The sequence below is a fragment of the Pygoscelis adeliae genome, unplaced genomic scaffold (genome assembly GCF_000699105.1).
Source record: "Pygoscelis adeliae isolate BGI_AS28 unplaced genomic scaffold, ASM69910v1 Scaffold95, whole genome shotgun sequence".
NCBI classification, from domain to species: Eukaryota; Metazoa; Chordata; class Aves; order Sphenisciformes; family Spheniscidae; genus Pygoscelis; species Pygoscelis adeliae.
In genome coordinates, this window is record NW_008824869.1 from 1,494,749 (window position 1) to 1,508,234 (window position 13,486).

The window sequence follows — 13,486 nt, forward strand, 5'->3', positions numbered from 1 at the left end:
TTACTGCCCAGTGCCGAATTTGAGCTTTGCCTTTTGTCTTAAAATGTTTTTAATTGCATCTAACCACAGATGTAGATGCATGCACCCAAACATCTAACCGTGAAATCTCTGCCCTATGGAGCCGCAGCGCAGAGCACTGCCTGCCCTGCACGACCCGGGGAGAGCTTTGCCCTGAGGCCAGGGCCAGTGCTGCACCAGCCAGCAGGACAAAGGCCCCGCTGCTGCCCTGACTGCTGCAGCATCTGGAGGTGGCTGTGAGAGCTCCTATTTACTGGAGGGGCTCCCCGTTGTTTCATTTAGGGCCAGTCCCACCATTAGCTTCCCCTTAGTGAGTGCCAGAGCAGCAGCCAGTAACACCAGTACTGTTTGGGATAGGTGGCGCAACCGCTATGAGTAACGAGCAGGCTCGGCTGTTGTGGGAACTGCTTGGGCCGTTGCCCTCCATGGTCTCCACTGCCCACAGACTGGAACAGAGCAGGCAGGTTTTACTCCCCACCCTTGTTTTCCTCCTCCTTTAACCCCACTTCACTGATTTACCTACCTTTGCCCTTCCAGGTCTTGTTTTTTCTTCATTCCCTCCCCTCCAGGAGTCTCTCGCTTCAGCCCCTTATTTGAGCAAGCTCAGTCTCTCCCACCTCTCTCCTCCTGCCCTGCCCGACCCTCTCTCCTGTGCTCCCAGTCCTCTCTCCTCACCGACTCCCCTTCTCCAGCTTCCTCAGCCACTGCACGCAGCAACAGCAAACCATCTCCCCATGCCGGAGCAGCCAAACAGCCTGCAACAGCAGCCCGGCAGGGCCCAGGGGCCACACATCGGCCGCAAGGCTGGTCCTGACTGCCGTGGCTTGTTTTCACGTCCTGAATCAACAGGGAGGGAGGTCAAAACTCTTCTTGGCACAGTGGTTGGCCATGAGATGAGAGACTCGGTTTCCTCGTCTTCCATGCAGAGGCTACGAAGAGCATGTCCCTCAGCTGTGTCCCGTCTTTGACCTCATTATGCAGTTTGCATGATACAGCGGGGTTTTTTAAAGCTACATAATAACCTGTTAGTAATTTGTTTTTGCTGTGAGCATCACAAGCATAAAAGAGTTAAGTGGTCATGAGGGTAAGTTTACGCCAGGATGTATGGAAGAGCAGGGGACAGAAATCCAGAATCCCTGTCGCGCATCATGACCTCAAGAAAAATTATGCCTTGTGCTTACCCACCCATCAGGAGGGAAAAACATATTAATTATTCCTACAGACAATGCTTTAGACAAGATGAGTTATAATAAGAGTTACGAAGCACGCATCTTATATCTGAACAAAACAAAGCAACACTGCAATATATATATAATAGGTGATTTTTATTTAAAAAAACATTGCAACTGACAGAGAAAATAAACCCCATGAAATGTGCCATACATTCAAAGAGATGTATTTAAAGTAATTGATTTCTTATTCTCTGAGGTGATCATTGATACAGACTCTTCCTGACAATTAAAGAACAAAAACAAAGTTCTGTAACATTTTGTCCCTAAAGTATCTTGCAAGATGAAGTTCAAGAGTTCCTGGCCAAGAGTCCTGGCCTTGCTAAATGCCACATACAGAAGAGGACTTCAGACATGGTTTCACTGGCTTCTCCTCCAGCATTTGCAGCTCTGGTGTGAATGAGACCTGTCTGCAGGGCTCGCTGGTTCAGGTACTGATGACAGGCTCAAGAATCTGCCCAGGGAAGAGTCCCAAAAGGAAAAAACAACAGTTGTTTTATCCTCAGTAATACCTGTAGTTCAAACCCAAAGAGGTGGCCAAATTGTGCACTCCCAGGTGAAGCTATAACATACGGAAGTATATTTCTTCAGAGCCATTTATTTCTTATATCCCCGTTTCATAGAATATTAGAAAAAGACCACCATATACAAAAATCTTACCATTACAAGTTATTAAAAAAAAAAACTTCAGACCATTAAAACACACAAGAAAGTGTTTGTTTGCATACAGTAGAAATACAATCCTCATTAAAGCAGCATACCGGAGAAGCCAGTTGTTAAGTAAGTTTTCAATTAAAAAAGACAAAAGCCCAGATGTTCCTGTAACACAACCAGAACACTGGAGAAAAGAGAGGAACAAAACATTCATAGTCTGCCATGCCAGGTACATCGTCTTTGTAAGGTCACTTCAGGCCTAAAAGAGTATGGTATCAAACAAAGAGCGTGGAGTCAGTGCCCGGGCAGAGCGTTCGGTGCCCAGCCCTCGGGAACAGCAGCTCTCCTCGGCTCTGCTTCACTCAGGCAGATCCGACTGGATCTGCCGGGGCAGGAGGGACTTCCCGAGGACACCCTTCCTTCCACCTCCAGCAGTGCCCCCACCAAAGGGCAGGACGGCTTGGCCCCAGAGCAGGACTTCAGCCTGCCGGTTTGGGCCTCAGCCCTCTGCCACCAACATGTCAGCTCCAAAACCAAACAGCACACGCAGTGGGAGCCCCGATGTCAGCCTGGGGCTACCTGGGGAGTGAGATGGGCACAAGTCTGTTAAGCAGCACAGGGACAGCCCACTCTTCCCTGTCTTATGACGGACATTCCCAACCGAGCATCACGCAACCACTGCTGCAGCCTGCTGACGCTTCCCCTCCAGAGGACAGTTTGCCACCGATGAAGACAGTCCAGACTCAAATCGTGACGTTCCCAAATAAAACAGGGTAGGGGAAGTATCTGATTTACACACTGAAGTTATTAAACCTCAGACTTGCTGCCATCGGTAAGAAAACATAAGCTCTTGGGCTAATCTTGGAGAAAAAAAGATTCTCAGAAATCTGTCCCGGCTCTAACACCTTGCCTGTGGTCAGATGAGAGCAGTGCAGGCATAGCTGTTCCTGGGACTAAGTGTCTTGCTATGGCTGCCTCATACCAACCAGGGCGGTTTCGTGACGGCAACTGGCCGAAGCCCAGGGACTTGGTCACAGCCCCCTGCGGGTCCACACCACCTGCAGCTGCTAGACATGTGCAGTTCTCAGAAAGGGCACGGTGACCTACGCTGGCAAACAGCCATTACAGACAACATCTACATTTATAAATAAACTCTCCGCTCTTTCAGCTTTCTCAGTCCCTCTGTCTAAGTATAGGCTGCTAATTCTTCTAAGAGCCTAGAAGATCTTAAGCAATAGAAAAAGGAGAACGTGGACTCCTTCCTTGTTGGGTCAATGCAAGAAACACCCCAAAACATAAACTGGTTCTTGTCTGGCATTAAACAACAAGAACGTGAATCTCAGCCTCCACAAATCAAGCTGTAATACGCTAGTCCTACTCCATAGGATACGACTTTTTCTCTGTCTCAAACTTTTTCACTTCCCCTTTTGAGGCAATGGAAGTGGAGTTGCTTCTACCTTTGTGGCTCAATCGCCATCTAGAAATACTTGCCTGGCAATACTGGCAACACGCATCTGCTGGCCCCTTGGTTTGTGAAAGACATCCTACAGCCCAGCTCTGTCCTGTGCACAGCTGCAGGAGCAGCGCTGCCCCCTGAGTGCAGGGCGGGCTGTTCCCAAACCCCATCGTTTCAAAGCACAACTACCTACGTTACCTGCAGTCTCCTGCTAGTTCCTCCTTTTGGCTGACCGCTTGACTGGCTGTGCCTGCTCTAAACGTGGCTCCAGCATCGTTCATACTCAGACCCCCCTTCATCATCTCCTTCATGTGTCTGCCTGCCACACTGACCTCGCAGTGGGGGTGAACAGCTGCCATTCACTCTTTAGCACACTGATGCTTTATACTGTGTATGACTGGTTCATTTCTGGCTGCTCACCTCTTCGCAGAGCCTCCCGCCCTCACCTTCTCTGCTCACCAGACACCCTTCTTGAAGAAAAGAAAAAGCTCCTGCATTTGCTCTTCAATACTTCTTCCTACATCATGGAGATACTGAATGCTAGCATATGCCACAAACTTCCTGCCAATATACAGACTTTATATTATATAAATAGGTAAAGTTTCAGACAAAATATCCTACAATTTCTGTGGTGTAACATTTTTAAATAGCATTAAAAACACAAACCATCCAGCCCTTGTGATTAAATATACAAACATTTGTGAATTGATAAGGCTCATAGGTACATATGCAAAAATAAAGTGCCCCTCCCCCCACCAAGAAACAGTTCCGTACAGCTAAGTCTGAAAACAGAGAGAGCAAGTTATTTAAAATAAAACCTCCCGAGCTGGAAGCGCAGCCAGATTTTCAATCCTTGTTCTCATTTCTGCTTTCAACTCGGCAACACAGGAGTATTTACAAGCGGAAGAGGAGCTGCCATGGCTGACTCCACAGCACCCGTTGACCTGCAACTTGTCCAGCTAAGTGCCTCACAGGGCCTTGGTGCTGGCTGGGTGTGCAGTGTGGGACACAGGCTTCTGAGGGTAGTAGCTGTACAAGTAAACCTGCAACAGGATAGCGATGTCCACAAAAACCTGCAGGAGTCCACAGATGGAGAACTGGAAAGGGGCCTGATTCAAGATGAAGTAAACAGTCTTGAACGTGTCCCCACTGGTCCACATCAGCACCATCTTGACGCTAAAAGACAGAAAAGAAGGGAGGACTATTTATTGAGAAGAACTTGGCTTGTGACTAGACCTGCCGTGCCAGAGGATCCCACCTACTTCAGCGAGGGTTTATACTCAACAGTGGGACTCCCCTCAACGAGGGCAGACAGCGTGCCTATCCAAGACGTGCAGCACTGTACTTGGAAGGCAGGATCAAATTCCCTACCCCACAAACTGCAGCACTCTTATCTCAGCAATTACAGCTCCAAATGCCTGTGGCTATGAAGGTATCCAACATTTTAAAATATCCAGCTAGGATATTTGACTCAGCGGTGCTCTGTAAACATGACTGCCACATGCTGACAGCACTGACCATAAACCGAAGTATGGTGAATACAGTGCATGGAAAACAAAGGCAATTCATTCCAGCAGTTACTTCTTGCGCGTGCAATTTTGTGCTCACGCAAGGTGAAGTAACACATAGACTGCTCTCTCATGCACGCACACCTTTCTAGCATCTGCTGAAACAAACACGTCTGATTGATACAAGAAACCATTTCTTACTGCAGAAAATGCAAAACCAAAAAACCCAGAAAAACAGATTATCGAGTAATACAGAAAGAGGGGAAACGACATGCCTGCAGCTATTACTGGAAGGATGAACATCACTAGGGATTTTTATCAAGGACACAGATCAAGAGCAATGCTCAGACCTCCTTTTAATAGCCATCCTTGCTTTCATCTTGCTGTACTGCTGAGCCATCCCCTGTCCTGTAGTCCAGCTCCTGCTCCCCCACATCAGGAGAAACTCTGGGGAATAGAAGCAAGTTCTTCAAACAGACCAAATTTTTTTCAGTGCTCTCAACAAAAATGTGAACAACCAGATCCTGAAGGCTGTTTCCGAGTTTCATGCACTTTAACAGCAGAGCGTTTTAAGCAGCTGGATAAGCGGTAGTGGACAAAAGCTTTGTAGTTCACAGTATGAGCATTGCGCACAATTTGTCATAATCATGAGCAATTACTTTTTGCCAGCACTGACTCCAATTCATCAAAGGCAGTCAGGCCCATGCAGCAGGGTAGGACTTAATGCTAATTTCTCCAACATTCAGGCAGGGAGCTAGCACAATCTGTATTTTGGACACAAGTGCACAATGCTATTGCAAGCCAAATGCTGCAGCCCACTCTCTCCCCATACGGGAAGGCCAAGAGCATCAGTTTATACTGCCCCATCGCACTACGGAAACACAAGCCTTTTTGTAACTCATGTCACGTGACTGAGAGCATAAAACAGGTCTACAATCCTATGGACCTTCCAAAGACGGTCTCTGGGTGGAAGTGCAAGCAAGGACATGGGGTTGAGTAAGCAGTCATTCCCCACCCGAGGTCATTCTAAAAATGTAAATAAATAATCAGAGAAGGAAAACAACTGCTGAACTCACAGTGTCATTTGTGCTTGGTGCAAACAGCCTGCACCACCTGCCTTGTGCATGCTCCCAGTCATACCGAGTCACCTTACGTCACACTTACGGGAGGTTTACAGACACAGGTGGTGGTGGGGATTGCTTGGGATTTTAATTAGGAAGGGCGATAAACTCTGAGGGTAATAAAACTGGCACCTTGCTTGCAGGCAGCCAACATTCCTCCTCCTCTGATTTTAAGCTTACCAGTGTTTGCTGGGCAACTGATCACAATTTAATTGTGAATCTGTCCTGGCGTGGTTGGAGACCTTCACTAAAAGCACATGTTAAACCTAGCAGGTCAAACAAACTGTTCGCTGTTGACAGAAAGGCAATTCAGGGATGCCATGAAATATCTGAATAGGAATTTAATGTGCAAAGGATATTTGTCACATATTCCCTATGGAGAAAGCTAGCTGGGTTTTAAAAGTGACCCTACGGTACAGTGCAGATGTGGAGGAGAAAATACACCCTGTCAGATGTACAGCCTACAAAAGGGTTTACTCCCCCAAAGAAAGAATAATCACTGGAGGAAACCTTATGGACACATGCAGTTCAGCAGTGCTGTAGGAGCCAAGCACCAGAAGCACACCTCTAGCTGTGTCACATGCTGTGCTGAGTTTGCCAAAGTAATTCTGGGGTTTGCTAGGAAGCCACCTGTGAACTCAACAGCCTGCAATACCGACTGGGTAACTTGGTGCATGCTGCAATAGCCGTGGCATGTTCCAGAGCCCCGCTCTTCAGCTTGTACATCACTCAAGGAAATCAGCATCATGCCTGGGGTTCTTACTAGGACATGACAATGCCCCATACACAGGAAAATCTCAACTTGTCCTTGGCAAAAATTATTTTAAAAAAATTTAACAGACAGTTTAAAGAGCTAACACCACCAGTCTGTCACTGAGTCAAAAAATATACATCCTCCTCTGTCCAGTAGCTTGGACAAAACAGCAGAGAAAACCTGCAAATCACCAAGGTACTATAAAAATGCAAAATAAAAATATACAAAACACTTGATGTTCCACAAAACCGTAGTACTGCAGCTGCACTGAGGTTCTCGGAGCCCAGGGTTAATGCAAAGCAGTGACTGTGGGAGTGCCAGCTGCTCTCCAGAGCAGAGGCTGGGACTGGACAAAAGGAGCATGTCCATCACAGACCTAAAGGTGCGTGGGGTAACCAAAAACAGCTTGGCAAGGAAACGGGGACAGTGTCATGCGAGAAGTGAGAAGAAGCAATGGAGAGCCCCAGAGAAAAGCCAAGGAGACATCAGAGGAGCAGAGAGATCGGTCAGATGAGAAGGGGGTAGGAAAAAGAGGCTGGAGGAAGACAGGGAATGACAGGAACGGAAGAGAACTGGGAACTTGGGACAAAAGTCCTTGGAAACGACCTGAATTTGGGGTGGACAGACAGAGGAGTACAGCCTGGGACAAGGTGTTCAGGGTTGTATTGGGTTTGCGTGGCAAGGTTTTGGTAGCAGAGGGGGCTACAGGGGTGGCTTCTGTGAGAAGCTGCTAGAAGCTTCTCCTATGCCTGACAGAGCCAATGCCAGCCGGCTCCAAGATGGACCTGCCGCTGGCCAAGGCCGAGCCAATCAGCGACGGTGGTAGCACCTCTGTGAAAACATATTTAAGAAGGGCGAAAAAACCTGCTGCAGAACAGCAGCAGCCAGGACAGAGGAGTGAGAATATGTGAGAGAGACAACCCTGCAGACACCAAGGTCGGTGAAGAAGGAGGGGGAGGAGGTGCTCTAGGCGCCAGAGCAGAGATTCCCCTGCAGCCTGTGGGTAAGACCATGGTGAGGCAGGCTGTCCCCCTGCAGCCCGTGGAGGACCCCACACTGGAGCAGGTGGATGCCTGAAGGAGGCTGTGACCCCGTGGGAAGCCCGTGCTGGAGCAGGCTCCTGGCAGGACCTGTGAACCTGTGGAGAGAGGAGCCCACAATGGAGCAGGTTTGCTGGCAGGACTTGTGACCCCGTGGGGGACCCATGCTGGAGCAGTCTGTTCCCGAAGGACTGCACCCCATGGAAGGGATCCACGCTGGAGCAGTTCGTGAAGAACTACAGCCTTGTCTCTCATGGGAGGGACCCCACGCTGGAGCAGTGGAAGAGTGTGAGGAGGAAGGAGCAGCAGAGACAACGTGTGATGAACTGACCGCAAACCCTATTCCCTGTCCCGCTGCACAGGCAAGTGGGGAGGGGAGTGAGGTAGAGAAATTGGGAGTGAAGTTGAGCCTGGGAAGAAGGGAGGGGTGGAGGGAAGGTGTTTTAAGATTTGGTTTTATTACTCATTATCCTACTCTGATTTTGACTGGCAATAAATTAATTTCCCCGAGTCGAGTCTGTTTTGCCCGTGACGGTAATTGCTGAGTGATCTCCCTGTGCTTATCTCGACCCACGAGCCTTTTGTTATATTTTTCTCTCCCCCTGTCCAGTTGAGGAGGGGGAGTGACAGAGCAGCTTGGTGGTACCTTGCATCTAGCCAAGGTCAACCCACCACAAGGGTGAAGCTAGGGAATGAGCAGAAGAGGTGTGCGCTGGCCCAGGACCCCCTCATCATTGCAATGTCTGCAAGCATCCCTGATGCCCCTAGCACCCTCTCCAATTAAGTATGTTTCACTCCTCCAGTGCCTGCCCTAGAGAGGGGAAAAGCTACAACTGCTGTCAGCTCTCCCCCATCTTAACCAGCACCCGTTTGCACACACGGCCTGAAAGTTTCAGCTTGCTGAGAAACCCGCGTGTCTGCGAGGCATCTCAGGGGGGAATAGAGCTGCTCCTGCCCCCACTACCACATCACAGGCCCATGCTTCAGGAGGGTGGGAGAGGGGCTGAATGAAGTTTACATCATCAACATGGCTTCTGCCACGTCCTGATTTCCAGATACTCTGGTACAATAGTAATGGTCCTCCCCCCTTATTTGGGCTGTGCAATTGCCTTGTCCTCACTGCATACGCAGATGTCATTTGCAATAATGCAACGGTGCACACATGACTATGCGTGACTGATCGATCGCATGGATACACCATCACTGCTCTCATACTTCCAGCTATCGTGTCACTTCAGGATGCCACACAGGATAGAAAAGCCAATTTTTGCCCACAGCTTCTCAACTTCACCCACTCACTTGGGGAAGAGAGGGAATTCTTGTATTTATTCTTACTTGTGGGGTAGAAAAGAAAGAAACTAACCTATCTTGGGCAGATAGCTGCCTCTTACCTGCCCAGAGGAGAAAAGAGCAGTGTCTGTGCAGAAAGGGAGGGTTTATTGCCCAAAAGAAATGGAGTTTTCAGTTGGTTGTGGGAAAGGAAGAGGAAAAAGGGGAGAGCACACCCAAGCCCTTCTTCCACTGCTCTGCTGTAACCTCCATTTGCTGAATGAAGCTCCAGTCCCTTCCCGGAAGACACGTGAGGCTCATTTTTAACAAGCTACCAATACACCAAAGGGGGCAAGCCTCTAGTCTCAGCTTTCTCCCCCTGCAGGACTCTGCATGCCACGTGACGGAAAATCTGTGGGATCACAGCAACAGCGTGAGTCTCCCAGAGAGCCACATGACACAGCAGCAGCTCCAATGCAGGCTGCCAACGGTGGTGAACAAGCCCTCTGCGTGGCTCTGCTCCTTTGCAATGCCGTGTGCCAGGTCCCACCAGCTGGCAGATCGCAGCCTGTTGGCGTACGTCTGGCCCTCGGCTTCATGGTGCAAGAGAAAATGCTGTGCTGTTAACATAGATGAGGCTTTGCTGCAAGAGGCAGTCAGGGCCCACCATCAACACTGCCTGCGACTGGACAGCACAGCACAAGGAGGCTGCAGGCAGCAAAAATTTCCCAACCTATCTCACAAAGACCAACTTCACGCTGTATCTTCCTGACATCTGCAAAGCCATGTGAGCGAAGCTGTTCTGCGCAGCACTGACTACAGAGCAAAGCAGGATTTAGGAGTAAATAAACTGATACCTTTACTGAAATAGCCCAAAGCTAAGCTGGGGAGACGTGGAAGGCAGGAAATGCTCACCCTGTTGATACGGAGGATATGGTCTAGTAGGACACAGCACAACTGCTCTTAGCACAAATGAGTGAGCGGGTCAGGGGTAAGCAGTGCCACAGAGCAATTTGGGGAGGCAGAAATAAACAAATGGCAGCATTTGGTTGTGTGACAACGGAGATGCCAACTGGAGGGGCAGGAGGCAGGAACTGCGCTGAAATAGCTGGTATTGCCAGAGGCTGAAGCAGATTTGCGGTAAAAATAGCACTTCCCAGTAATGTAAATCAGTACTGCAGTATCCAATGACAACAAACCTCCTAAAAGCAAGAACCTTCCTTACAGTTCAGCTCGTTACAAGGAGTTGCTAATGTAGTAACAGTCAGTGTCAAGTCTGTGTAAATTGCAATTGACCACAAAGAGGAAAAGCTGGTATTTTTCAACTGCTCTTAAAATCTGAAAGAGCACTTATTTATTCTGCTGTTGGAATTAATTCTCAGAAGGACACCATCATTTCTGATCAGACACTAGACTAGGTGTGGGTTGCTAAATGCTACTTTTTAGTATGGTAATATAAAAATGCCCTACAGCGCTGCTGTTCTCGACCACAGATAGCAGATTTCATAAAGACACTGTACCAATCTTCATTTGCTAAATGAATGAATGGCATGCTGGAAAACAGTATTCACTTTTCTCAAGGAACAACTTGCTTCATTCAGGTTCCTTGTATATAGTGTATTAATTCTGAAGTGACAGCAACTAGAGGTAAAAAACACCTATTAGTACACCATATCCACAGTCAGCCAACGAACCACAATTTTTTCAGAATACTCCTGAAATTATTCAGATGTAGAAAGAGCTTGTAAAGTGCATTCAAAAGAAAAAAAAAAACCCTTTCTGTTGCTTCTCTTTGAGGAACTGTACTAGAGGCTAAGTAATTTACAGAACAATGAGATTAGCCAGATACTCAGGCTCAACGCCCCCCACCCCCCCCACCCCCCTATCCAGGACGAATCAAGGGTTTTCAGCATCTTCATTCCTTCTGCTCAAAACCTGGCTGTGACAGTCTCAAATCTCTGATTTTCCATTGGAGTCTTTGCACACTCTGCTCAACATCCGTCACTTCTTGGTCATTACACCTTTCTTCTTCCTTCATCTGAAAGAGCAAAAACTACTAAAAAAAGGATCTTGTAAAAAAAAAAAAAAAAGAGATGTGAAGCCCCCTCTTCCTTCTCCCTGGTAAACCAGTCTGTCTTAAGAATAGTTGCAACCATCCATCAAAACAACTTACAAACAGTAGCACATTAGCAGACCTGCAGGGCAGCAGTCTGCAGAACACGGGCTGGTACTTAGCACAAAACCTACACAAGAAGAAATACACGGCAGTACTCGCTTCCCATTTGCACTGTAGATTTTCTCACATCAATGTTATGACTCTGCATGTTTGTAGCTTAACACACAAACCCAAAAATACCCTGCATGCTGGAAGACACAGAGAACCAGACATTAGACGGTGACTTCCATTGAGAAATTATGTAGTGGTTTGACCAGACGTTTCGGCACAAATAGCAACAGGAGGTACGTGTTGCCCTGATGTAATTACATCCTGCTACAATCACAAACGTAGTGCTAATTGTGCTCAGACAGTCAATGAACTCAAAAATCCTAAGTTATTTTCAGTAACAGAAAAATGAGTATAATTTATTGACCTTTATCTACTTTGAAAGTTGCTTTTTTTTTTTCCTTTCTATCCCAGGCAACTGGAACTAAAATGAGGACAATTAGCCTGGACTCTTTCTGTTCAAGAATCAGTGGAAGTTGACCACAGCTTCCTCAGATCATGGCCAAGTGCTAGACCAAGACACAGGTGATGCCAGATTCAAAAATCTGACTTTTTAGATTGCCACAGTTTCAGACATTTTGTCATATATTAGCACTTGACTTTCATGTATGTTGAAAAATGGTGACAGTTCTTTAAATGACTGGAGATATGAACGCAAAATAAAATCATTTAAGAGCTGACAAGCTAGTATTTCCTTCAGGAATAAGGTCCACATCGAAACAGCCTTTCAATGAGTATTTTGAACACTGCATTTGGTTTTGGGAAGCAAGGAAGAGGGTACAGAAGGTATCTCTCCTGCAACCTTTTAAGCTGTTACCTCCCACAAGCCATTTGCATGGGCATGTCTGGAAGAGAAAGCAGATTCAGTTATAAGATCCTGACTTTGGAAAACTTTCAGCTCCCATTTGCAGCTCCAAAATAGTCTACTTAGAGAAGACAGCAAGCATCCGTAACACTGCACTTCAATCAGAGGCTGGCCTGCCTTCAACAGTGAAACACAGACCAGAAAACATGAAACCCAAATGCCACGGTATTTTTAACACTGCACAAAACAAACAAGAATTAATAAATAGAGCATTTGTTCCTAACAAAAAGCCATATGGCTTAACAAAAAAGGAGTTCTCCTGATGCTAACCAAATTGTTTAGCCTGCCAAAAATTATTAAAATGAAAAAAAAAAGAGAAGAAGAAAACATTGTGATTAGACATCCAAAGTGTCTGAAGTTTGAAAATCTGGAAACTAAACGTGTGTACCCTAAGACGGGTCCTTCTGTGTGAGCAAGCATAGATCTTGTTTTTTAATACTGCACAGCCAGCTGGGAATTCAAGCACGAAACTGTTCACCAGTCCTACGTGCTCTGCCTTGGCAAGAGCGCCTTACCTCACTTCTCAACAATTCCTCTGAGGCTGGAGCAGCACTGACCATCTCCAGAGGGAGCCATTTGTCCAGCCCTGCAATGCTAGCAGGAGTTAAGAGGAGCATGCAGCAAGAGAGATCCAGCATTTATTTTGGATCTCTGGAACTGAGCTAAAGCAGTTGAGTTAAAGCTGCAACCGTGAGCAATGGATACCACAGAGGGCTGCAATACAACAGCAAACTATCTGAAAGCTCCTGTGATCTTCAAGGACTGTACATGTCACTGAGGAAAGACGAAATGGAGGATTTCACTCTGGAACACCGTCAGGCAAACAAACCCAGAAAGATGCAGTCTAAAGTGATTAATTGTTGGTGGCTTCTTTTTTAATACATGCATTTTATGCAGACTCACAAATAAACAACAAAGTTTTATGGAAAAATAGGGTAAACAGCTATTTGTCAATTATTTTTCCTCATGAACATCTGTTTTCTAAACTCCCAAGAGCAGCAGGGTGTCAGGCATTTTGACCCCGCTTAGCACACCCACCCAAAAGCCAGTATGTATTAGAACATGTCTGTCAAAGGAGAGTCAAGGGGAAACTACAAGACACGCAATACGGGGCTGGGGCTGGTGGATAAGTCCAGGATCACTGGTATGGCCTCTGGCTATTTCAAGCAGCTATGCCTAAAGTTTAGTCTGTACGGGTCCACAAACTGGTAACCCTTAACAGCTACAAAATATTTCTAGTACTCTACAACTTGTGCTGCAGAAAGAAGGGCAGCAGGTTTTAACAGCCTCAAACACCCTAAGTCTGTGCAGCAGGTGTGAAAATAAATCTCTTCTGTGGATCAGAGGA

The 13,486-nt window shown here is 47.0% G+C and overlaps 1 protein-coding gene across 2 annotated transcripts in view; it reads right to left on the minus strand.

Annotated features, from left to right (window-relative positions):
* Positions 1-1,324: 1,324 nt before the first annotated feature.
* Positions 1,325-13,486, minus strand: part of PQLC1 (PQ loop repeat containing 1) — a 67,922-nt gene continuing 55,760 nt past the window's right edge. For both annotated transcript variants that reach the window (XM_009324479.1, XM_009324478.1), the window contains one exon: positions 1,325-4,533. In XM_009324479.1, coding sequence (XP_009322754.1) covers positions 4,326-4,533 — 208 coding nt within the window. In that variant the 3' untranslated portion in view covers positions 1,325-4,325. The remainder of the gene's footprint in view (positions 4,534-13,486) is intronic.